This window comes from Nerophis ophidion, linkage group LG06 (assembly GCF_033978795.1).
Source record: "Nerophis ophidion isolate RoL-2023_Sa linkage group LG06, RoL_Noph_v1.0, whole genome shotgun sequence".
Lineage (NCBI taxonomy): Eukaryota > Metazoa > Chordata > Actinopteri > Syngnathiformes > Syngnathidae > Nerophis > Nerophis ophidion.
This window is the reverse complement of record NC_084616.1, coordinates 19,099,517-19,127,168: the sequence shown is the minus strand read 5'-3', so window position 1 is coordinate 19,127,168 and position 27,652 is coordinate 19,099,517. Positions and strand designations below refer to the sequence as shown.

Here is a 27,652-nt window from a genome sequence, read left to right as displayed (position 1 = left end):
TTGCCAGCCATTGCCTGCCGGCCCACCAGTAACCCCACACCCCAAATGGCCCTGTGCAGAAGATGTAGAGGGAAAAGGAGCGTAAGGAAGAGCATGGCGTACCTCTCGCAGCGTCTGCCGGTGTATCCAGAAGGACAGCTGTCACAGGTTGGCTGACCATCGGATTCCAGATGACAGGTCGGGGAGAATCTGTTCAAGCAGTTTGTGAGTAAGAACGTTGTGCGCTTTCTATAAACAACCTCAGAAGATGTTGACACTGCAGAGTGTGATGATGTTTTAGATCTTTTTATGGAAGTAAACATGGCTCTAATTTTAGTTGGTCTGAATCCTGCTGCATTTCTGGGGAAAAGAATTTGGCTCTCGCAGTTTGTGGGTACTTGCTTTGGCGAGCGGTCGGAGCCAGGAGTTGCGGAACACTGACGTGAGTTCTAAGACATCTTCTTTTCCACTGTTTTCTTCCAATGTTTAATCGAGTGAGCATCTAATTTATTTTTGATGACGTAACGCTTCCGTTGTGAATGGGTACTTGGCGCCATTTTGTCATGGCCCGGGCGCACTCCTGTGCACGCCACTCCAGCTGCAGCAGGTGGCCGCATTCAATCGGCTCAATCTGCAATCTACACACTGTCGCTGATGAGCTTCCGTGCCTTTTTAAGCAAGTGCAAACCTGTGTTCCGGGCCAGAACGTAGCGTTCTGTTCCAGTACAGTAAGCCGACTCATTAAAGGGGAACATTATCACCAGACCTATGTAAGCGTCAATATATACCTTGATGTTGCAGAAAAAAACCCATATAATTTTTTAACCGACTTCCGAACTCTAAATGGGTGAATTTTGGCAAATTAAACGCCTTTCTATTTATCGCTCTCGGAGCGATGCCGTCAGAACGTGACGTCACCTAGGTAGTCGACGCCATTTTTTCCACCATATTACACACACCAAGTCAAATCCGCTCTGTTATTTTCCGTTTTTTCGACTGTTTTCCGGTACCTTGGAGACATTATGCCTCGTCGGTGTGTTGTCGGGTGTAACAACACGATCAGGGACGGATTCAAGTTGATTTACGTAGAATGTGCATCGATTAGCACGGCATGCTAATCGATGCTAACATGCTATTTAGGCTAGCTGTATGTACATAATGCATCGTTATGCCTCGTTTGTAGCTACATTTGCATCCAGCCTTTCCCTCCACCCACATTTAATGCCAAACAAACACTTGCCAATTGACGGATTTAAGTTGCTCCAATGTTAATAGATGCGAAAGTCCCTCGTTTGGTTTTTACCGGCGATGCTACGACAGACATGGCACAGAGATGGCAAGAATGTGTGGATATCCTGCGACACTCAAAGCAGATGCATTCCCAACGATAAAGTCAACGAAATCACAAAGGTGAGTTTTGTTGATGTTATTGACTTATGTGCTAATCAGACATATTTGGTCACGGCATGACTGCCAGCTAATTGATGCTAACATGCTATTTAGGCTAGCTGTATTTGCATCAAGCGTTTCCTTCCACCCACATTTAATGCCAAACAAACACTTACCAATCGACGGATTTAAGTTTATAGCGTTAATAGCTATTCGCTCAATAGCTTCAGTTTCTTCTTCAATTTCGTTTTCGCTATCTGCCACCATACTCCGACCATCCGTTTCAATACATGCGTAATCTGTTGAATCGCTTAAGCCGCTGAAATCCGAGTCTAAATCCAAGCTAATGTCGCTATCCACCATTGGTTTGTATTGGCATAGCTATGTGACATCACAGGGAAATGAACAGTGGCTTCGCAGATAGCGAAAATCAGGCACTTTAAAGCTTTTTTTAGGGATATTCCGGGTCGGGTAAAATTTTGAAAAAAACTTAGAAAAATAAAATATGCCACTGGGAAATGATTTTTATTGGTTTTAACCCTTCTGAAATTGTAATAATGTTCCCCTTTAAGCTGTATGCACACACTCTCTCTGTGTTAATTTGTGTCTTGTTTCCATGTCGTCTTCCAGCAGCCTTTCTCCATTTCCATGTCACGAGGAGTGTGTCTCGTGTCCCCGTATTCCCTCTGTTTTAACGGCTGCCGCTCTGATCTCGACTTCCCGTCTGAAAACAGACTTTTACCCCCGCCTCTGCCCTTGACCTCACGCCTGTCCACAGACCTCCTAGTCTGCCTTGCCCCCTCTGGGAATTCCGCACCTCGCTCAACACTACCGGTAACACTACAGCTAATCTCTACACATAGTCTCACACAACACACATGTTGGATGAGTTTACACACTTCATTTCTTACTTATTAATATTGTATATGTATATAAAAATAAATATAGACCTAAACGACACAAAGAAAACATGCCCTAAGCTTGTGTCGTTTTTTTAGGCCGTACGAATCTTTAAATTTGCGGAAAGGATAAAAAAATGTTCCGAAAACCTGGAAAGGTAATAAAAAAAAAAATGGCCGAAGACTGCAAGAAAAATGGAATTTTATCGATCGCATCGACATGAAAAAAGCAGATACATGTCGCAGATGGGTGAGTTGACCTGCAATGTGAACATCCTCTTAGCAGACGAAGCACTGTTGTTGTGGTATCATTCAAAGTCAATAAGGTTCTTTCCGAGAGTTATGACCAGTCTCACCTCCCAGCAGGCACAAGACATTGAAACAATGTTGAATATACGTCATTTACAACAGACTATGACACAATGTTGCAAAATAGTTGTATTTGTAAAGTGACGTCCAACGTTGGATCCACATTGTTGGTTGGGACTAAATTTCAATGTCAAATCAACGTCACAACCTGACATTGATTAAACGTCGTCCAAAAGCACATTGTTTCAACGTTGTATTTGTGTTGTAGAATATTGGTTGGGAAATGACCCGAAATTCAATCAACATCAGAACCCAACATTGATTAAATGTCATCAAGAAGCATGTAGTTTCAACGTCGTATTTGTGTTGTAGAATATTGGTTGGGAAATGACCAAATTTCAATGGTCAAATCAACGTCAGAACCTGATGTTGAATAAACATTGTCAAAAACTATGTTGTTTCAACGTTGTATTTGTGTTGTAGATTATTGGTTGATTAATGACCTAAAATTCAATGTGAAATCAACATCAGAACCCAACATTGATTAAAAGTCGTCAAGAAGTATGTAGTTTCAATGTTGTTTTGTGTTGTAGAATATTGATTGGGAAATGACCAAAATTCAATGGTCAAATCAACGTCAGAACCCAACATTGATTAAACGTTGTAAAAAATCATGATGTTTCAACGTTGTATTTGTGTTGTGGAATAATTGGTGGGAAATGACCAAAATTCAATGGTCAAATCAACGTCAGAACCCAACATTGATTAAACATTGTAGAAAATCATGATGTTTCAACGTTGTATTTGTGTTGTAGAATATTGGTTGGGTAATGACCAAAATTCAATGTCAAATCTACGTCAGAACCCAACATTGATTAAACGTCGTCAAGAAGTATGTTTTTTCAACGTTGTATTTGTGTTTTAGAATATTGGTTGGTATATGACCCAAATTCAATGGTCAAATCAACATCAGAACCCAAAATTGATTAAACGTTGTCAAGAAGTATGTAGTTTCAACGATGTATTTGTGTTGTAGAATATTGGTTGGGAAATTACTATATTTCAATGGTCAAATCAAGGTCACAACCTGACATTGATGAAACGTCGTCAAAAAGTATCTTGTTTTAACGTTGTATTTGTGTTGTAGAATATTGGTACAAAAATGACCAAAATTCGACGGTTAAATCAACGTCAGAACCCAACATTGATTAAACGTAAAAAATCTTGATGTTTCAACGTTGTATTTGTGTTGTAGAATATTGGTTGGGAAATGACCTGAAGTTCAATGTCAAATCAACGTCAGAACCCAACATTGATTAAACGTCGTCAAGAAGTATGTAGTTTCAACGTTGTTTCTGTTTTGTAGAATATTGGTTGGGAAATGACCAAAATTCAATGGTCAAATCAACGTCACAACCTGATAGTGATGAAACGCCATCAAAAGGTATGTTGTTTCAACGTTGTATTTGTGTTGTGGAATAATTGGTGGGGAAATGACCAGAATTCAATGGTCAAATCAAGATCAGAACCCAACATTGATTAAACGTTGTCAAGAAGCATGTAGTTTCAACATTGTATTTGTGTTGTAGAATATTGGTTGGGAAATGACCATAATTCAATGTCAAATCAACGTCAGAACCCAAAATTGATTAAACGTCGTCAAGAAGTATGTTGTTTCAACGTTGTATTTGTGTTGTAGAATATTGGTTGGTATATGACCCAAATTCAATGGTCAAATCAACGTCAGAACCCAACATTGATTAAACGTCGTCAAGTATGTAGTTTCAACGATGTATTTGTGTTGTAGAATATTGGTTGGGAAATGACCAAAGTTAAATGGTCAAATCAACGTCACAACCTGACATTGATTAAACGTATTAAAAAAATCATGATGTTTCAACGTTGTATTTGTGTTGTATAATATTGGTTGGGAAATTACCTAAAATTCAATGTCAAATCAAACTCACAACCTGACATTGATGAAACGTCGTCAAAAAGTGTGTTGTTTCAACGTTGTATTTGTGTTGTAGAATATTGGTAGAAAAATGACCAAATTTCAATGGTCAAATCAACGTCACAACCTGATAATGATGAAACATCATCAAAAGGTATGTTGTTTCAATGTTGTATTTGTGTTGTGGAATAATTGGTGGGAAAATGACCAAAATTCAATGGTCAAATCAAGGTCAGAACCCAACATTGATTAAACGTTGTCAAGAAGCATGTAGTTTCAACATTGTATTTGTGTTGTAGAATATTGGTTGGGAAATGACCATAATTCAATGTCAAATCAACGTCAGAACCCAAAATTGATTAAACGTCGTCAAGAAGTATGTTGTTTCAACGTTGTATTTGTGTTGTAGAATATTGGTTGGTATATGACCCAAATTCAATGGTCAAATCAACGTCAGAACCCAACATTGATTAAACGTCGTCAAGTATGTAGTTTCAACGATGTATTTGTGTTGTAGAATATTGGTTGGGAAATGACCAAAGTTAAATGGTCAAATCAACGTCACAACCTGACATTGATTAAACGTATTAAAAAAATCATGATGTTTCAACGTTGTATTTGTGTTGTATAATATTGGTTGGGAAATTACCTAAAATTCAATGTCAAATCAAACTCACAACCTGACATTGATGAAACGTCGTCAAAAAGTGTGTTGTTTCAACGTTGTATTTGTGTTGTAGAATATTGGTAGAAAAATGACCAAATTTCAATGGTCAAATCAACGTCACAACCTGATAATGATGAAACATCATCAAAAGGTATGTTGTTTCAATGTTGTATTTGTGTTGTGGAATAATTGGTGGGAAAATGACCAAAATTCAATGGTCAAATCAAGGTCAGAACCCAACATTGATTAAACGTTGTAAAAAAATCATGATGTTTCAACGTTGTATTTGTGTTGAGGAATAATTGGTTGCAAAATAACCAAAGTTCAATGGTCAAATCAGCGTCACAACCCAAAATTGATTAAACGTCGTCAAGAAGTATGTAGTTTCAACGGTGTATTTGTGTTGTACAATATTGGTAGGAAAATGACCAAAATTCAATGGTCAAATCAACGTCAGAACCCAACATTGATTAAACGTTGTAAAAAATCATGATGTTTCAACGTTGTATTTGTGTTGTAGAATATTGGTTGGGAAATGACCCAAAATTCATTGTCAAATCAATGTCAGAATCCAACATTGATTAAACGTCGTCAAGAAACATGCAGTTTCAACGTTGTATTTGTGTTGCTCCACCTCAAGACCTAATTCAACATTCCCCGTGCCTGCTGGGCTTCGCCTGGCTCACATCTCCTTCCAGACACCTTCCACTCAAACCTAAACTTCAGACTTCAACTCACTGGTTGCTGGACGCGGTCCCCGGGCACGGGCACGGCCGGCACGCCTGAGCGCCGCCTGTTGTCGGGTTTCCATAGTAACCGGTCTGACACCGCTCACACCTGGCGCCGCCAGTGTTGTGGAGACATTGCTGACGGACACGGAGAGGGGGGGAAAAAAGCGTTGAGGAGTAACAATTATCGCATTCCGCTGGCGAGATGAAGCAAGGTGAGGGGTGGGGAAGGACAAAGAACAAAGGGGTGAAAGGACCTACCAGACACCTGCCGCTCTCCGGGTCACAGCTGCTGGCGTGGCCATTGCACTCACACCTCTCACAAGTGCCCAGGTAAAGACCGGAGGTGGTTCGAGTGTAGCCTTCTTCACAGTCCTAGGGAATAACACCTCCGGTGAGGGAAAACAACAAGCCAGGAGGAAGCCGGCAGACTACAAATGATCTGAATCCTTTTTCTTCTCCTCGGAACAAACTCTCTGTCAGTACTCTGCCCTCATTGTTTACCTGGCAGGATGGTCCTCGATATCCTTGAGGACATGCACACTCTTCCACCTCGAGGGCGTGTTCACTCCCAGTTGAGTCAGGAACAGCGACGTCCATCTTGATATCGTATATACTGTACAAAGTAGTTTGCTGTTAGTGCCGCCATCTCCAAATGGTCCGTGTTTGTCGACACTCAGTTTTGACAGCGCTTCACTTTTCCCAAATGTTGTCATGTTACGAAGCTAACATATACCATGCTTAAGCTAGCACGCTAATTTTGTTTGGCTACATTTGCGATCGTTTAGCCCGGAGTCATTGTGGAGTTAAAAACTCAACAGTGTCAGTAATCCATGCCCTACATCAGGGGTCCCCAAACTTTTTGACTCGGGGGCCACCTTGGGTTGAAAAAAATTAGCTGAGGGCCGGGCTGTAAAATATACCGTATTTCCTTGAATTGCCGCCAGGGCTCTACTTAATTCGAAACCTCTTCTCACTCCTGCGCTTACCAAAGGCATGCGGTAAAATTAAGTGTGGAGAGACGGAGCCGACAAGCCGACAGCAGGATAGGACAGACAGCGGCCCTAACCGAGATGGCGGCCAGGAGGCGGAGCATAAAGCAATCCGAGCCAGGTGCGTAAACGACACACCCGCTCTCAATCTCTACATCTTCTGCTGCAGCATAGAAGGGGAGAAGGAGGAACAATCGCGGCAGAAGTCCGAGAGGAAACACCCAAAGACAAAGAGAGCGACCAGGACAGATTTGAGGCCCCGCGGAAGACGCAGCCACCGGCCACCGAAAAGCACACCGCGACGAGCAAGAACAGAGGGCGCACTAGAAATTGGCGCGACCGACTGCCAAGAAAACGAGAGTCAACCCTGCTACAATGCCTCTCAGATCGATGGTCACTGCAACACACACGATGACGGCTGGAGACCTGTCACAGTAAGCATGCGCTAATTATTTCAAAACTTCTTCTCACTCCGGCACTTACCAAAGGTATACAGTAAAAATTTGAGTATGATGTAAGCCTGGACCTTAAATCCTACTGAATAGCTCTCAATCTTCTTCCCTTTATGCGATTTCAAATTACCGGTATTGATCTCCGCCTCCTCCATTTTGAAAATGATCACAGTGGAAGTGTCACTCGTGACGTCACGAGTTTGACCAGGCGGTAATACTAAGCATGCGCTAATTATTTTGGGAAGCGACTTTGACTCGGCAGTAATTCAAGGCAGGCGCATACTATATGCCCTGCGGCAATTCAAGGAAATACGGTATACCAGGTCAGGAAATAACACAGAGGCTATTTCATACCTACAAGACTGTTTCGCAGGTTTCCCTGCTCTTCAGGGGATTTTATAAAAACATGGGCGCAAGCACCCCCCGCGACCCCGAAAGGGATAAGCGATAGAAAATAGATGCATACATAATACAATCCTCTGAAGAGCAGGGAAACCTGCGAAACAAGGGGTTTGATAATAAAATATATTATAAAATCCCCTGAAAAGCAGGGAAACCTGCAAAACAGGCTTGTAGGAATGAAATAGCCTGTGTGTTTTTTCCTGGCGTAATGTATATTCCGCTCTACCCCAGTATTGAGCAATGTTTAACGGATAAACTACAGTAACCTTGACTATATATATACTGAAAGGATTGTTCTCCCAGTAGGCAATATATATATATATATATATATATATATATATATATATATATATTTATATATATACATACATATACATATATACATACATATATATATATATATACATATATATACATATACATATATATATACATGTACATATATATAAATGATAAATGATAAATGGGTTGTACTTGTATAGCGCTTTTCTACCTTCAAGGTACTCAAAGCGCTTTGACACTACTTCCACATTTACCCATTCACACACACATTCACACACTGATGGAGGGAGCTGCCATGCAAGGCGCCAACCAGCAACCATCAGGAGCAAGGGTGAAGTGTCTTGCTCAGGACACAACGGACGTGACGAGGTTGGTTCTAGGTGGGATTTGAACCAGTGACCCTCGGGTTGCGCACGGCCACTCTCCCACTGCGCCACGCCGCCCACTATATATATACACATATAAATATACATATAAATATAAATATATATATATATATATATATATATATATATATAGGGGCTGGGTGGTCAGTGTCATTATTTTGACTTAGTAAATATTGACTTACTAAGACAAAATAATGACTATAATCATATATTTTAATTATAATAATAATAAACGTTTGAAATATATGATTTGCCTGAGAAGTTGGACAGGACAAAAAAATAAAAAATTAAAAAATGTAACATACCGTATTTCCTTGAATTGCAGCCTGCGCCTGCTTTGAATTACTGTATTAATGTATTATATATGCATCTATTTTCTACCGCTTATCCCTTTTGGGGTCGCGGGGGGTGCTTGAGCCTATGTTTTTATGAAATCCCCTGAAGAGCAGGGAAACCTGCGAAACAGTCTTGTAGGTATGAAATAGCCTCTGTGTTATTTCCTGACCTGATATACCGTATATCCTTGAATTGCCGCAGGGCATATAGTATGCGCCTACCTTCAATTACCGCCTGGTCAAACTCATGACTTCACAAGTGACACTTCACCCTGTCATCACTTTCAAAATGGAGGAGGCTGATTTCAATACCGGTAATTTGAAATTGCATACAGGGAAGAAGATTAAGAGCTATCCAGTAGGATTTAAGGTCCAAGCTTACATCACACTCAGATTTTTACTGCATACCTTTGGTAAGTGCCGGAGTGAGAAGTTTTGAAATAATTAGCGCATGCTTACTTTTACCGCATGCCTTTGGTAAGCGCAGGAGTGAGAAGAGGTTTTAAGTTAATTAGCGCCCTGGCGGCAATTCAAGGAAATACGGTATATATATAAATATATATATATATATATATATTTTTTTTAAGACTTTAGTTTAGGCGGTGGCTCTTTGTTGTTAAAGCGGCCACCTTAACAACAAAGCTGTGTGTTGGCCCGCCGATGAGCGCTTCCTGGTTTGCAGCAAAAAATGACGCCTGGCATCCACGCCAAAGACTTCTATCTTTCTTAAATCAAACCAAAAAATTTAGTTTGAGAGTCTTTCAGGCGCAGTTTGGCAAATTTTGACTAAGAAATGGCTTCCGTCCGGCCTGATTGGTGGATTGTCTTTCTAGAACATGGGTGTCAAACTCGGGCCCATTTAAATTGGCCCTTGAAGCTATCTCAAATTAACATTACAGCTGGCCCGCCGTTATTACACAGCACCGGCGCCGCTAGGGATTTTGGGCCCCATGAAAAGAATCCTTACAGGGCCCCAACACGTAATTTCATATAATTTCATCATCATTAGGGGCCCCCCTCTATCATGGGCCCCGTGAATCCGTCTCCTTTAACCCCCCTTTTTGGCGCCCTCGGCTGTGACACCGCAATTTCTCCCACTTGCCAATCCTCCCGAAGTTCAGTGCCCCTCCCGAAAATCTCCCGGGGCAAGCAAGCATTCTCCCGATTTCCACCCGGACAACAATATTGCCTTTAGCATTCTCTACAACCTGTCGTCACGTCCGGATTTTCTCCATACCAACAGCGTGCAGGCCCACTCGCATAATATATGCGACTATTACACACACATAAGTGAATGCAATGCATACTTGGTCAATAGCCATACAGGTCACACTGCGGGTGGCCGTATAAACAACTTTAACACTGTTACAAATATGCGCCACACTGTGAACCCACACCAAACAAGAATGACAAACACATTTCGGGAGAACATCCGCACCGTAACATAACATAAACACAACGGAACAAATACCCATAACCCCTTGCAGCACTAACTCTTTCGGGACGCTACAATATATTTTGATATTTACCTCAGAAGGCTGCAAATAAAAAACAGGCATTAAATTTGTATTTAAATGTTATTTGATATGCCATTGATATTTTTTTATTATTATTATTATTAGGGTCCTTTGCAATGGGCCAAAGGACCCTATTGAAACTGTAAGGTTTTATTATTATTATTATTATTATTATTGTTGTTTATTCCGCACCTACGCGCTGTAATTTGACCCCCTTAACATGCTTCAAAACTCACCAAATTTGACACACACGGTCTGGCAAACCTTCCCAACTTATTAAGCAACCAAACCCCAAAAATCAAAATTGCGCGCTAGCGCCCCCTAGGAAGAAACAAAAAAAAGACTGCTTGTAACTTCCGTTAGGAATGTCGTAGAGACATGAAACAAAAACCTCTATGTAGGGCTGACTTAGACCTACATTTCCAATTTGAAACTTTTATAGCAAAAATCAACAGGAAGTGGGCAAAAACCCATTCAAAGCAAAATTTTCGCAAAAAATGCTATTTTTGCCTCTTTGAGTTGTAATTTGACCCCCTTAAAATGCTTCAAAACTCACCAAACTTGGCACACACATCAGGACTGGCAAAAATTGCGATTTAATGAAAAAACCAAACCCCAAAACACAAAATTGCGCTTTGGCGCAATTTTTCAATAAAATCCAGAAAAAACTGCTCCTAAGAAGAAAACACAGACAAAACTGTTTGTAACTTCCCGTAGGAATGTCGGAAAGACATGAAACAAAAACCTCCATGTAGGTCTCACTTAGACCTACATTTTAAAAATTGACATCCTTCAGCAAAAATCAACAGGAAGTTAAAAAATCACCCCTTCAAAATAAAAGTTTTGTAAACACCCGTCACCTTTATTCAAAGTTATCTCCTCTGAGCTCGTTTGTCGTTTCAGCTTCAAACTCGCACAGAGAGATTGAACCCTTCTGATTAAAAGCTATCGAAAAGGTTTTGATTACTGCTCCGGTTTTGATTTCACGCGCCTTTAAAGAACCCCTGGGCAAAGATTCCTAAAAAATGTCATTTTTGCCTCTTTGAGCTGTAATTTCACCCCCTTGAAATGCTTCAAAGTGCAAGTTATAGCTCTACCATGCAAAGCGAAAGGCATTTATCAACAACATCCAGAAACGCCGATCTGTAATTTGACCCCCTTAACATGCTTCAAAACTCACCAAATTTTACACACACATCAGGACTGGCAAAAATTGCCATCTAATAAAAATAAAAAAAAACCTAAAAATCAAATTTGTGTTCTAGCACCCCCTAGGAAAAAACCCAGACAAAACTGCATGTAACTTCTGTTAGGAATGTCGTAGAGACATGAAACAAAAACCTCTATGTTGGTCTGACTTAGACCAGGGCTTGAGTAGCGGCGGCAGCAGCCAAAGGCGGACCCGACCAACGCTGGTTGCAGCTTTAATTATTATTTGAAACTTGATTTTGCATGTCACTATAAAGTTATATAAGCCTTGCTTGTTCAATATTCAATGCAAAACTTGTTTGGGTCCCTATTAAAAGGTTCATTTCTTCAACCTTGGCCCCCGGCTTTGTTCAGTTTTAAATTTTGGCCCACTCTGTATTTGAGTTTGACACCCCTGTTCTAGAAGGTTCTCCTCTCGCCACGGAGGAATGCTGTAAGTCTGACTTGGTCACCTTAAGCCTGAGAGGTGCCGCAAAGAGGAATGAGAGAAACTGCCCAAAGATAGATGTACCGGGTTTATGGCATGGTATTCAAAAAAACCTTTTTACATTGTCATTATGGGGTATTGTGTGTAGAATTTTGAGGACACAAACAAATGTGAATACTTGAAAGTTAAGGAGACGACTATTAAGCAGCTTTACACTTTGTAAAGTAAAAAAAAAACACTTTTTTAAATTGTCATTATGTGGTATTGTGTGTAGAATTTTGAGGACACACACAAATGTGAATATTGCAACCTCATTTCCTACCTGCTCTCCGCCATGTTGTCCGCATACGAGGCCCGAATGAGCAAGGCGCTAACGTCGGCCAGAGCCATCAGGAGGTGTTCCCGCGTGCACGACTGCCCGTCGGTGCGACGCCATTCCGACTACCGGGGGAGACAAAAGACACTTTAGCGTCGAGCCCCTGGCAACGGGAGTGGGAGTGGCCGGCGAGCGACACAAACCTCTCTGAATGTCACGGTGACAGTTTGCGGGGTGCGCGGGAGGGCCTTGGTCCGGGCGAAGTGCTCCAGGGAGATGCCGTTGCCCTGGAGGACCACGTCTGGCTGGCCATCGATCACCAGCGAGCGCTGGAACTGCTCAAAACGCACCGTGTAGCGCAGCTCGCCGCCGTAGGCCGTCACCTGGGAGCAAGGCGGTGGGGACATGAAGTCAAGGTCAACAAATAAAAAGACGACTGCGAGTCGCAGCGACTTTTAGAGGTACTTGCTGAGTTCAGTCAGTACGACCAAGTACCGATTCCTAGGGGTGTAAAAAAAAATCCATTTATTGACTCCATCTGCGGTGGGGACATGAAGTAAAGGTCAACAAATAAAAAGACGACTGCGAGACGCAGCGACTTTTAGAGGTACTTGCTGAAATCGGTCAGTACGATCAAGTACCGATTCCTAAGGGTGTCCAAAAAAATCCATTTATTGACTCCATCTGCGGGGCAGCCATAGATAATATATATATATTTTATTTATTTAATGTATTTATTTTTTTTAATATTTTATTTGCCAAAAAATTGTAGGCTATAAACAAAAAAACACATTAGAAAATAATTACATTTTTTTTTTATTGTTTTTGGCCTCCCCCCAAACACTTCACCAGACATGCAACATGCCTTTTAAAACATTGTATAAAAACAACACTTTTTTCCTGCGCTTTGAACCCCGCAGCTTATAAAACGGTGCAACTAATTTACCGATTTTTTTGTTCGCTGACGGCCTTAATGTTTTGATTTGAACAAATAGCTTTCATGTACGCCGGCAGAGGCACTGAAGAGGTGTGTTATTGTTTGCGCTACGGCGCCATCTTTCGGACGAGTACGCTGCAGGTGCTGCGGGTTGAAAATGTACTTCCTGTTTCTGCCTGAAACCGGAAGTAAAACCGTCCATAGCAACAAACGAAAACAAACAAAATTAGCTTAGCCATGAAGTAAATCGTTTTCATAAAACACATGCAAAGACAATTTAAATGCTGTGCTATTGTTTGTGCTGTGGCGCCATCTTTTGGATGAGTTCGCTCACTGCAAGATGAATGCAAATTCCTGCTGTTTAAAGCTTTGAACCGGAAATAGAAGTACCGTCCCATCTTTTAGCCATCTTTTACAGACAGCGTTTTGAAACAATTAAGGTATATAAACATTTACAGAATATTTCCGTGTAAATAACTAATTTCACAACGACGATTGTAGCTGAGATAGGCGCCAGCGCCCCCTGCGACCCTGAAAGGGAATAAGCGGTAGAAAATGGATGGATGGATGGACTTCTGTTTCGTTTGATCAGCCTACTTTTTTCCTGCGCTTTGAACCCCGCGGCTTATAAAACAGTGCGACTAATTTACTGTTTTTTTTTTCTCCGCTGACAAATCGCTTTCATATACGCCGGCAGAGACACTGAAGAGGTGTGTTTTTGTTTGCGCTACGGCGCCATCTTTCGGACAAGTTCGTGCTCTGCAGGTGCTGCAAGTTGAAAATGTACTTTCCATCCATAGCGCTTTTGCACGAAATGACTCTTCAGTCATTACTCCAAACAAAATTAGTTTAGCCATAGAGTAAATCGTTTCATAAAACACATCCAAAGACACTTGAAAAGGTGTGTTATTGTTTGTGGTATGGCGCCATCTTTTGGAAGAGTTCACTCACTGCAGGAAGCTGCTGGATGAATGCAAAGTGATGCTGTTTAGAGCTTTGAACCGAAAGTAGAAGTGCTGTTCCATCTTCTAGCCGTTCATAGCGTTTCTACGCTCATCACGCCAAGCAATGTTTGTAAGTTTTACAATACAACTAAAACAATTCTTGTAGGTGCTATCCTAATGTAATCAAGCTGGCCTTGTTAGCATTAGCTCATATGCTATTTTACAACAAAAATATTGTTTCAGGTTCACAAATCCCTCAGTAAATACACCGAAACGTCACCGTGGAGTTATTGAGTCTGTTTCGATGATTGGCGAGCCAGCTTGGGCAGCTATTGGCTCCATGGCTATGACTTCTGTTTTGTTTGACCAGCCGTTTTACTGCCCTGTTACAGACAGCGTTTTGAAACAATTAAGGTAAATAAACATTTACAGAATATTTGTATATAAATAACTCATTTCACAACGATGACTTCTGTTTCGTTTGATCGGCCTACTTTTTTCCTGCGCAGCTTATAAAACGGTGCGACTAATTTAACATTTTTTTTTTCTTTGCAGACGACCTTAATGTTTTGATTTGAACAAATAGCTTTCATTCAGAGACACTGCAGAGGTGTGTTATTGTTTGCACTATGGCGCCATCTTTCGGACGAGTTCGCTCGCTGCAGGTGCTGCGGGTTGAAAATGTACTTCCTGTTTCTGCCTGAAACCGGAAGTAAAACCGTCCATAGAAACAAACGAAAACAAACTAAATTAGTTTAGCCTTAAAGTAAATCTTTTTCATAAAACACATGCAAAGACCATTCAAATGGTGTGTTATTGTTTGTGCTGTGGCGCCATCTTTTGGATGAGTTCGCTCACTGCAGGATGAATGCAAATTCCTGCTGTTTAAAGCTTTGAACCGGAAATAGAAGTACCGTTCCATCTTTTAGCCATCCATAGCGTTCCTACTCGTATGGATTATTCGCTCATCACGCCAAGCAATGTTTGTAAGTTCTACAATACAACTAAAACAATTCTTACTTACTAAACCGTCCCATGTGTGATGTCTCTCGGAGTGTTTTCATGCGTAGTTGTAGGGGTTATCGTTATGTAATCAAGCTGGCCTTGTTAGCATTAGCTCATATGCTATCTTACAACAAAAATATTGTTTCAGGTTCACAAATCCCTGAGTAAATTCAACGAAACGTCACCGTGGAGTTATTGATTCTCTTTCGCTGATTGGCGAGCCAGCTTGGGCAACTAGTGGCTCCATGGCTATGACTTCTGTTTTGTTTGATGAGCCGTTTTACTGCCCTGTTACAGACAGCGTTTTGAACCAGTTAAAGTATGTAAATAAACATTTACAGAATATTTCTGTGTAGATAACTCATTTTACAACGTATATAACTGTGACTTATGTATGATTTATTTTAATTTGTTTAAATCTAAAATAGGGGTCACCAACCTTTTTGAAACCAAGAGCTACTTCTTGGGTACTGATTAATGCGAAGGGCTACCAGTTTGATACGCACTTATATAAATTGCCAGAAATAGCCAATTTGCTCAATTTACCTTCAACTTTATGTTATTATTAATAATTAATGATATTTATCTTTGTGGAAACACTGATCATCTTATTGATTTCTCACAATAAATATATATAGAAACAGATACATATTTTTATAAATATATTTCGACTCTTTAAAATTTCTAAATTCAACCGGAAAAAAGAACATAAAAAATAGCTAATTTGAATTTTTTTGAAAAAATTTAAAAAAGAATCTATGGAACATCATCAGTAATTTTTCCTTATTAAGATTAATTTTAGAATTTTGATGACATGTTTTAAATAGGTTAAAATTCAATCTGCACAAATTGGACCAAACTATATTTCTAAAAAGGCAAATAATTTTTTGAATTTTAATCATAATACGTTTGAAAAAATATTTGATAAATATTCTTCGTTGAAAAAACAGAAGCTAAAATTAAGAATTAGATTAAAATGTATTTATTATTATTTACAATCAAAAAAAATACTTGAACATTGATTTAAATTGTCAGGAAAGAAAAAGAAGGAATTTAAAAGGTAAAAAGGTATATGTGTTTAAAAATCCTAAAATCATTTTTAAGGTTGTATTTTTTCTCTAAAATTGTCTTTCTGAAAGTTATAAGAAGCAAAGTAAAAAAATAAATGAATTTATTTAATCCATCCATTCATCCATTTTCTACCGCTTATTCCATTTTGGGGTCGCTGGCGCCTATCTCAGCTACAATCGGGCGGAAGGCAGGGTACACCCTGGACAAGTCGCCACCTCATCGCAGGGCCAACACAGATAGACAGACAACATTCACACTCACATTCACACACTAGGGCCAATTTAGTGTTGCCAATCAACCTATCCCCAGGTGCATGTCTTTGGAAGTGGGAGGAAGCCGGAGTACCCGGAGGGAACCCACGCATTCACGGGGAGAACATGCAAACTCCACACAGGAAGATCCCGAGCCTGGATTTGAACCCAGGACTGCAGGACCTTCGTATTGTGAGGCAGACGCACTAACCCCTCTTCCACCGTGAAGCCCATTTATTTAATCTATTTATTTATTTTTTATATATATAGAAACAGATTATTTAATATATAGAAACAGATACATATTTTCATAAATATATTTAGACTCTTTAAAATTCAACCGGAAAAAAGAAGAGAAAAAATAGCTAATTCGAATCTTTTTGAAAAAAAAAAAAAAAATTATTTATGGGACATCATTAGTAATTTTTCCTTATTAAGATTAATTTTAGAATTTTGATGACATGTTTTAAATAGGTTAAAATTCAATCTGCACTTTGTTAGAATATATAACAAATTGGACCAAGCTATATTTCTAACAAAGACAAAAACATTTTTTGAATTTTAATCATAATAAGTTTGAAAAAATATTTGATAAATATTGTTTGTCGAAAAAACAGAAGCTAAAATGAAAAATTCAATTCAAATGTATTTTTTATTCTCTACAATAAAAACAATAAATTGACTTGAACATTGATTTAAATTGTCAGGAAAGAAGAGGAAGGAATTGAAAAGGTAAAAAGGTATATGTGTTATTTTTTAAGGTCGTATTTTTTCTCTAAAATTGTCTTTCTAAAAGTTAAAAGAAGCAAGTAAAAAAATAAATGAATTTATTTAATCAAGTGAAGACCAAGTCTTTAAAATATTTTTGGATTTTCAAATTCTATTTGAGTTTTGTCTCTCTTATAATCAAAAATGTCGAGTAAAGCGAGACCAGCTTGCTAGTAAATAAATACAATTTCAAAAATCGAGGCAGCTCACTGGTAAGTGCTGCTATTTGAGCTATTTTTAGAACAGGCCAGCGAGTGACTCGTTGGTGACCCCTGATCTAAAATATAGTGGTCGTGGCTTACAGTCAGATGCGCTCTACAATCTAGGAAATACAGTAGTTTTTGTGCTTTGCAAACACAAAAAAACCCCCTCACTCTCTCAGGGTAATAATGCTGCAAAGGTATTTCCCCGCCCAGACTCCGACCGTGAGCGGGAAGTCACCAGACATCTGTGCTTCTCTGCCAACTGGAGCTTCAAAGGACTTGTGCCGTGCGGGCGGGTCCAGGAACCGACATGTCGAGACACGACATAAAAACCTGCTTGATCTCACCTTATCTCCTCTGAAGCTCTCCGGCAGGACCCAGTAGTAGATGTCCTTGGGGATAGTGGAGAAGTAGCGGTAGACCACCTCAGAAGGACCCCTCTGAGAAACGCCCTCGGTGATAGTCCTGCTGTTGCCGCCGTTGGTGAGGCCAAAAACCTGCCCGTTCACTCCCCCTCGCACCTGGAAGATCACACCTGAGTTGGAACTCCCGGCCAGCGCCCCCCCACCCCCACCCCCCCCACCCCCTCCATCGAGGAAAGTCCTACCTGATCCCGACTCCAAGTGGAGCTGGCGCACTGCTTGGTGACGCCCATGCAGAAACAAGGCAGACAGCCCTCGGGGTTGATCCCCGAGAGATGGAAGAAGCCGGGCTTGCACTCGTCACACTGGGCGCCCGCCACGTTGTTCTGCAACGCCAACGAGAAGTCATATTCTTCAATACAGAAGTGTGACAAACCACCTTTTCAAAATAAAAGCTTTGGAGAGAATAGAATAGAAAGTACTTTATTGATTGATCCCGGGGGGGGGGGAATTCAGCACCAGAGTTCGCTCACAATAAACAATAATAATAATAAATAATACACAACATATATAATATACAGTGGGGCAAAAAAAGTATTTAGTCAGCCACCGATTGTGCAAGTTCTCCCCCTTAAATCGATGACAGAGGTCTGTCTTTTTCATCATAGGTACACTTCAACTGCCTTTAGCGTTCTCTATAACCTGTCGTCACGTCCGCTTTTCCTCCATACTAACAGCGTGTCACACAATATTTGTGGCTTTTACACACACGCACAAGTGAATGCAAGGCATACTTGGTCAACAGCCATACAGGTCACACTGAGGGTGGCCGTATAAACAACTTTAGCACTGTTACAACTATGCGCCACACTGTGAAACCCACACCAAACAAGAATGACAAACACATTTTGGGTGACAACAGAACGAATACCCAGAACCCCTTGCAGCACTAACTCTCCCGGGAAACTTCCAGCAAACTGACCAATAGTTAACGTTTAATTCATGCATTTTCTCTTGCTACTTCAAGGCTTGAATGTTTGGTTCATTCATTATTTTTGTTTTATTTTCAAATTTATTATTAGCCTGTGGAAAAAATGTGATATTTACCTCAGAAGATTGCAAATAGAAAAAAAAGGCATACATTTTTTTGATATGCCATTGATGTTTTTTTAAATGATAAATAAATGATAAATGGGTTGTACTTGTATAGCGCTTTTCTACCTTCAAGGTACTCAAAGCGCTTTGACACTACTTCCACATTTACCCATTCACACACACATTCACACACTGATGGAGGGAGCTGCCATGCAAGGCGCCAACCAGCAACCATCAGGAGCAAGGGTGAAGTGTCTTGCTCAGGACACAACGGACGTGACGAGGTTGGTTCTAGGTGGGATTTGAACCAGTGACCCTCGGGTTGCGCACGGCCACTCTCCCACTGGGCCACGCCATCCCTTTAACTATTATTATTAATATTTGAAACTGGATTTTGCATGTCACTAAAGTTATATAAGCCTTGCTTGTTCAATGTTTAATGCAAAATGTGTTTGGGTCCCTATTAAAAGGTTAATTTCTTCAACCTTGGCCCGCGGCTTTGTTCCGTTTAAAATTTTGGCCCACTCTGTATTTGAGTTTGACACCCCTGCCTTGGCAGAAAAACAGCCCCAAAGCATGATGTTTCCACCCCCATGCTTCACAGTAGGTATGGTGTTCTTGGGATGCAACTCAGTATTCTTCTTCCTCCAAACACGACGAGTTGAGTTTATACCAAAAAGTACTATTTTGGTTTCATCTGACCACATGACATTCTCCCAATCATCCATGTATCCATTTTGGTATAAACTCAACTCGTGGTGTTTGGAGGAAGAAGAATACTGAGTTGCATCCCAAGAACACCACACCTACTGTGAAGCATGGGGGTGGAAACATCATGCTTTGGGGCTGTTTTTCTGCTAAGGGGACAGGACGATTGATCCGTGTTAAGGAAAGAATGAATGCGGCCATGTATCGTGAGATTTCGAGCCAAAACCTCCTCCTATCAGTGACAGCTTTGAATGGTTGACTTATTTTCCACCATAATTTACAAATAAATTCTTAAAAATTCCTGCAAAGTGAATTCTTTGATTTTTTTTTCACATTCTGTCTCTCACACTTGAAGTTTACCCATGATGGAAATCACAGACCTCTGTCATCATTTTAAGTGGGAGAACTTGCACAATCGGTGGCTGACTAAATACTTTTTTACCCCACTGTATGGGCAAGAAACAAAAGACACTAACTGTGGCATTAATAAACAAAAACTTACTTGCGGTGACGTGGGTGGGGCAGCATGGACTAAGAAATTGCATGAAACGAGCAGCGTGAACGAAACATTAAACAGAGTGGCGACACCGGAACGACCAACAGAAACTGACAGGCTTAAATAATAGTGACATGATTAACAACAGGTGCGTGGGTTCAAACAAATTCGGCAAGTGAAACTAATGCCCCACTGTGTATATAATATATGAATATTATAAATATATTCTACATATATTCTACATTTAAGTGCAGTCAAGGAACATATGTATTATATAGTCTGATGGCTGTCGGTATGAAGGACCTCCTGTGTCGTTCCGTGTTACATTTTGGGAGTTCGAGCCTTCCACTGGACGTGCTCATTCTCTCCGCAAGGTCCGAGTGTAGTGGGTGGAAGGTGTTGTCCATAATGGCTAGGAGTTTTGCTAGACTTCTCCTCTCTGACACCACCGCCAGAGAGTCTAGCTCCACTCCCGCCACGTTACCGGCCTTCTCTACCAACTTGTCCAGTCTGTTTGTGTCCCCAGCAAGCCACGGCGTACATATTAAACACATGTTTTTCTTATTGTGATCAAAGAACAATTTATGGCGTAAATAAGATGTTGAACATACTCGACAACTTGTCTTTTGGAAGGAAGTAAACAAACTCCCTGATTAGTCCGCTGACGTATGCAAAAACATATTGTGTCGTTTTTGTTTGTCAACATTATTCATCTACAAAATCCAAAAGCAGTGAAGTTGGCACGTTGTGTAAATGGTAAATAAAAACAGAATACAAAGATTTGCAAATCCTTTTCAACTTATATTCAATTGAATAGACTGCAAAAACAAGATATTTAATAATCCAACTGAGAAACTTTTGAGTAGACATATTTTTGAAGCTTTTCATGTGGAATTCTTTCCCATTCTTGCCTGATTGTTCAACAGTCTGGTATTTCAGGCTTTAGATTTAGATTGAGATTTAAGTTTATTGGTCCCCGTTGGGGAAATTCATTTTCACTGCCGTACATTTAAACATATAGACATTTCACATCACAAAACAAAAATAAAAAAAAGACATCATACATGACCGACACATTTACAGGCTTTATCAGACGGGTCGGCCGAGCTTGCTGTTAAGGGCGGCTATAGCTGCAGGGATAAGACTTTTCCTGAGGCGGGCCCTCTGGAAATTGATGGTTCTGTACCTGCGCCCTGATGGTAGTGGGATTATGTATTTGTGTAGTGGGTGACTGATATCCTGGACTATTGCGCCACACATTTTCTATGGGAGTCCGGTCTGGACTACAGGCAGGCCAGTTTAGTACCTGCACACTTTTACTATGAAGCCACACTGTTGTAACACATGGATTGGCATTGTCTTGCTGAAATAAGCAGGGGCGTCCATGATAACGTAATGTATAATGTACATTTAATGTTTCGCTCTTACACACATGTTTATGTGTGCTATGACTATGAGGTTTAGACTAATTTTTTTAGGCGTTTACCTGTTTTCTCACTTTTTTAGTAGATCCTGTCTCCCTGTATTGTTTGTCTGATCTTGAATGGGATTGTGCTGAAAATATTAATTTCCCCTCTGGGATTATTAAAGTATTTCTGATTCTGATACTGATTCTGACAATGATGCTTGAATGATAAATAAATAAATTATAAATGGGTTGTACTTGTATAGCGCTTTTCTACCTTCAAGGTACTCAAAGCACTTTGACGATATTTCCACATTCACCCATTCACACACACATTCACACACTGATGGAGGGAGCTGCCATGCAAGGCGCTAACCAGCACCCATCAGGAGCAAGGGTGAAGTGTCTTGCTCAGGACACAACGGACGTGACGAGGTTGGTACTCGGTGGGGATTGAACCAGGGATTCACCCATTTGCGCACGGCCACTCTACCACTGCGTCACACCGTCCCTAAAACCTGTATGTACCTTTCAGCATTAATGGTGCCTTCACAAATGTGTAAGTTACCCATGCCTTGGGCACTAATACACCCCCATACCATCACAGATGCTGGCTTTTGAACTTTGCGACTATAACAGTCTGGATGGTTCTTTTCCTCTTTGTTCCGGAAGACACAACATCCACAGTTTCCAAAAACAATTTGAAATGAAGACTCGTCAGACCACAGAACACTTTCCCACTTTGCATCAGTCCATTTTAGATGAGCTTGGGAACAGCAAAGCATTTCTGGGTGTTGTTGATAAATGGCGTTGGCTTCGCATAGTAGAGTTTTAACTTGCACTAACAGATGTAGCAACCAACTGTCATTACTGACAGTGTTTTTTTTTAAGTGTACCTGAGCCCATGTGGTGATAACCTTTACACAGTGATGTCGTTTTTTTGATGCAGTACCGCCTGAGGGATCAAAGGTCCGTAATATCATCGCATTCTCTGAACCTTTTGAGGATTTTACGGACCGTAGATGGTAAAATCCCAAAATTCCTTGCAATAGCTCATTGAGAAATTTTGTTCTGAAACTCTTTGACATTAAGCTCACGCATTAGTTCACAAAGTAGTGACCCTCTCACCCCATCCTTGTTTGTGAATGACTGAGCATTCCATAAAAGCTGCTTTTATACCCAACCATGGCACCCACCTGTTCCCAATCAACCTGTACACCCGTGGGACGTTCCCAATCAACCTGTACACCCGTGGGACGTTCCAAATAAGTATTTGATGAGTATTCCTCAACTTTCTCAGTCTTTTTTTGCCACTTCTGCCAGCTTTTTTGAAACATGTTGCCGGCATCATACTCCAAATGAGCTAATATTTGCAAAAAAGAACAACGTTTTCCAGTTCGAACTTTAAATATAGGTTGAAATTTTCAAATTATTGTATTCTGTTTTTATTTACCATTTACACAACGTGCCAACTTCACAGATTTGGGGTTTCGTACTTGTTCCTGTTAATATCTGACCACTTCACATTTGAACATGTTTTATCTGCACTTCTGCTCAAATGTAATAATTACTTATTATTTTCTTCTTTAATGCTTTACATCAGTTTTGGCTAATACTGCACATTTGGGTATGGATCTGATACCAAGTAGTTGCAGGATCATACATACTAAAGTTCTCCTGTGTCCAGGGACGTATTTATTGACTTTATATACAATAACAAAAGATTTTGTGATAATTAAATATGTGGATGTAATTAATATATATACAGTTACGGTGGATATCTGTATAGATCCACTCGTTTGTTTACATTTAAGATTGCTAGCTTGCTGTTAGCAATGCGCTATTGTATCCTCCTACGGTGCGTAGTAAAGCATGTTTAGCTATTTATCGTCCTCCAGTGATAATGATACATGTAAAAAACGTACTTTGTCGCCATGGAGGCCAGTATTAGTCATTTAGAAGTAGCTCAAACACTGTGGAGGGACATTAGCCGCCCGCCAGCTGTGATTTAAAGCACAATTTGCAATGTTTCCTTCTTCTGTCTCCACTTGTAAGTGTTGTCTCACAAGCGCCTGGGCTCATGTTAGCAAGCAATGACACCAAGGAAAACCAGTATTTTTCACAGGCAGTATAGTACCCTTTAGATTCCTTAGTACTGGTATACTAAAGTGTATATGTAAATGGTTGCTATCTTCCCAAAGGTTGAGGAGCATGCCTGGTTTACCTTGCAGCTGCAGGGCCTGCTGTTGGAGCTGATGGTTCCTCTGTTATCGCACTTGGTTTCTGCAAAGGGGGGGGGGAGGAGATGAAGACACGCGGAGGGGGAAAGTTCACGTGGGAGTGTTCCACCAGCGCCGCATACCTGTGCCATTAGCACATTCTACTAAAACAACTGCAAATGTTAGAAAGAGGCACTCACGCAGGGGAGCACATTTTCCATTGAGCAGGAGGGGGTTGCCTTGGTAACCAGGAGCACATCTGCAAGATAGAGGGGGTAGTTAACAAAGTGGAATACAAGAATGATCTACTCACATCCGAATTGCAATTGGATTTTTTACGTAGGCGGTCACATGACCGTGATACGTAAAACCCGACTTAAACATGTTGACAAACTTATTGGGGTGTTACCATTTAGTGGTCAATTGTACGGAATATGTACTGTACTGTGCAATCTACTAATAAAAGTTTCAATCAATCAATCAAAAGTGTAAAGGAAAAAAGACACTTTTTACTTCAACCGTACTTCCCGTCAAAAGCCTAAAGACTGATCGCACAGTGACTAAAGACTGATCGCACAGTTCCTGTCTTCACAATAAAAGCAATTCACAATCCATCGCGCCTACGTTAACAAAATAAGAGTCTCCGAAAGCCAGCGCAAACAAGCTAGCAAGCTACGGAGTTTGCCGCCAATGTATTTCTTGTAAAGTGTATAAAAACGAATATGGAAGCTGGACATATAAGATGCCAAAAACCAACGACTTTCATGTGGTATTAGACAGAAAAGGGGAACTTTTTTTCTCCTCCATTTGAAAACCTGGATGTCTGATTCCAATCAATGCAAGTCAACAGAATCAGGTAATACACCAACTTATATTCTTGTTTTCTTGAAAGATAGGAATCTATGTGTTAAACATGCATGTATATTCATTAAAACACCTTTAACATGTGAACAAAAACGGCAAAATAAATAAATATAAATTATATACTGTATATATAAATGTATGTATGTATATATATATATATATATATACATATATATGATATGTGTGTGTATAAATGATTTGTGTGTGTGTGTATGTATGATATGTGTGTGTATAAATGATATGTGTGTGTATGTATATATATATATGAGGTAGATCACCTCGACTTGGTCATTTACTAAGTAATTGATAAAAGTTGAAAAACTTATTGGGGTGTTACCATTTAGTGGTCAATTGTGTGGAATATGTACTGTACTGTACAATCTACTAATACAAGTTTTAATCAATCAATCAATCAATCAAATCAATGAATGCCTACTGAGGCTATGGTGCTGTTAAGTTATTGTGGCTCAATGTGCCATTTTTAAATTTTATTTTAATGTACTATTATTTAATATATATTATTGTTTTAGTTGCTTAAGAGATATTCCTGGCTCTGAATTTGGTCATTGCTATTTTTATGTTTTTGTGCATTATTTGTTGCCGTAATCAGGTTACTCATCAGTTACTCAATACTTGAGTAGTTTTTTCACAACATACTTTTTACTTTTACTCAAGTAAATATTTGGGTGACTACTCCTTACTTTTACTTGAGTAATAAATCTCTAAGGTAACAGTACTCTTACTTGAGTACAATTTCTGGCTACTCTACCCAACTCTGATATATATATATATATATATATATATATATATATATATATATATATATATATATATATATATATATATATACCTGGTTTAGGTTTTAAAGGGCTAATTTTCAAAAATAAATGTATATAAATGTAAATATATATTTTTTTTTTAAATAGAAAAATCAGCCGTCTCCAAGCAAGCAGATGGTGATTTCTTTAACCTAAAACTTATTTTGAGAACAGTTTCATTATAATCAATAAACCTAATTTACTTCGTGACAAGCGATTCTGAATCAAATCGCCATCCTCAGGATCGAATTTTTAGGCCAAACTGATCTTTTGTTTCATTCTCTCACTTTTCACAGCGTCTTCCCGTGTAGCCGGGCCTGCAGGCGTCGCATGTCGGCTGCTGGTCCGAGTCCAGGAAGCAGGTGTCAGAAAACCTGCGGGTGAACCAGCGGGTTAATAAGCAGCGCGCGGAATGAATGCGCCATTGTGTTGAAATCTGCGAGTGAGCACAGATTACCGGCGGGAGGTTTCGTAGTACGGACAAGGGCAGGGCTTGCAGTCGTCGGACCGGCCTCGACTCGGGTCCCCGAAGTACCCCGGCCGACACTTTTGGCACTGAGGCCCTTCTGTGTTGTGCTGGCAGCTCTGCGGCGGAGGGGCAAGAGGCAGAAAAGTCAAGATCAACTGCCCCCGGAAAGAAAGGGAGACGGTTGGTAAGGCGGCTCCCGTCGGCCAGACGCTCACCAGACAGTGTCCGCTGATTGGATCGCAGGCGCTGGCGTGTCCGTTACAGTTGCAGCCGGCGCAGGTGCCCAGGTAGGAGCCCCCGGGGACACGCTCGAAGCCAGAGGAACACATCTGACAGGACAGGCCCGTATATCCAGGAGGACATCTGGAATCCGTCAAAGACCATTATTATGCGTGCCCCGCAAATGATGCCATTAATATTCAATGGAGTTCCCAGTTCTCCAAACGCTATTTTCACCCTTTTTTCTGTCCACCACTCCTCCATCATTTTTCAACACACTTCGACCGTTTCACTGTCAAAACATTCCTCTTCATCAGGACAAACAACAAAGTTGTATTTTGAACTGCAAAAATTGCAGTTTTCCCCGAAATTCCAAGAATTCCCTAATACCGTTTTCAAATTAAAAATGTCACTATTTCAACATTTCTTGACTGATTTGAAAAATTTCCAATATAAACTCATTCACAAAATTAAAAATGATTAGCATTTTCAAAAAAATTCCCTCTTTTCCTGGAATTTTCCAAATTTTTATGAAATTCCCACTGAAAACAATGGGACATTTTTCAAAGTTCCACAACTCCCCCATTTTTTTAACCGATTCAAACCGTTTCAACTTTAAAATATTCAGCCTGTTCAAGAATTATGAACTCGCTTTCAATAATAATAAAAAAAAATCCCGGACTTCCAAGAATTCCCATGAAAAATTATAGGAATCCCGTGATACCATTTCTCAATTAAAAATGTCACTACTTCAACATTTCTCAACCGATTTGAAACATTTCCAGCATCAACTGATTCACAACATTAATTTTTTTTAGCATTTTCAAAAAAATCCCGCTTTTCCCGGAATTCCCAAATTTTCGGGAAATTCCCATTGAAAAGAATGGTATATTTTTCAAAGTTCCACATCGCCCCCATTTTTTTTTTATCCGATTCAATTGTTCCAACTTGAAAATATTAAGCCTGTTCAGGAATTATTTGCTCTCTTTCAATAATTAAGATAAAAAATCCAGAATTTCCTAGAATTCCCATGAAAAATTCCAGGAATTCCATAATACCATTTCTTAATTAAAAATGTTACTAATTTAACATTTCTCGACCGATTTGAAAAATTCCCAACATCAACTATTTCAACTCATTCACAACATTAAAAATGTTTAGCTTTTTTTTTTTTTAAATACAGTTTTTTACGGAACTCACAAATTTGCGGGAAATTCCCATTGAAAAGAAAGGGACATTTTTCAAAGTTCCACAACTCCCCCATTTTTTTATCCGATTCAAACCGTTTCAACTATAAAATAATTAACCTGTTCAAAAATTATGTGCTCGCTTTCATTAATAAAAAAAAAAAAATCCCGGATTTCCAAGAATTCCAATGAAAAATTCCAGGAATCCTGTAACACCATTTGTCAATTAAAAATGTCACTACTTCAACATTTCTCGACCGATTTTAAACATTTCCAGCATCAACTGATTCACAACATTAATTTGTTTTAGCATTTTCAAAAAAAATCCCGCTTTTCCCGGAATTCCCAAATTTTAATGAAATTCCCATTGAAAAAAATGGGAGATTTT

The 27,652-nt window shown here is 39.9% G+C and overlaps 1 protein-coding gene across 1 annotated transcript in view; it reads right to left on the bottom strand.

Moving 5' to 3' along the window:
* The window catches only part of hspg2 (heparan sulfate proteoglycan 2), a 331,901-nt gene that overhangs the window by 152,422 nt on the left and 151,827 nt on the right, over positions 1-27,652 (bottom strand). The window contains exons 18-30 of the mRNA XM_061902940.1: positions 26,074-26,221; positions 25,847-25,974; positions 25,677-25,763; positions 23,908-23,966; positions 23,713-23,771; positions 18,030-18,170; positions 17,770-17,943; positions 12,447-12,626; positions 12,250-12,368; positions 6,430-6,541; positions 6,187-6,300; positions 5,936-6,063; positions 103-189 (exon numbers count right to left, since the gene is read on the bottom strand). Coding sequence (XP_061758924.1) covers positions 103-189; positions 5,936-6,063; positions 6,187-6,300; positions 6,430-6,541; positions 12,250-12,368; positions 12,447-12,626; positions 17,770-17,943; positions 18,030-18,170; positions 23,713-23,771; positions 23,908-23,966; positions 25,677-25,763; positions 25,847-25,974; positions 26,074-26,221 — 1,536 coding nt within the window. The remainder of the gene's footprint in view (positions 1-102; positions 190-5,935; positions 6,064-6,186; positions 6,301-6,429; positions 6,542-12,249; positions 12,369-12,446; positions 12,627-17,769; positions 17,944-18,029; positions 18,171-23,712; positions 23,772-23,907; positions 23,967-25,676; positions 25,764-25,846; positions 25,975-26,073; positions 26,222-27,652) is intronic.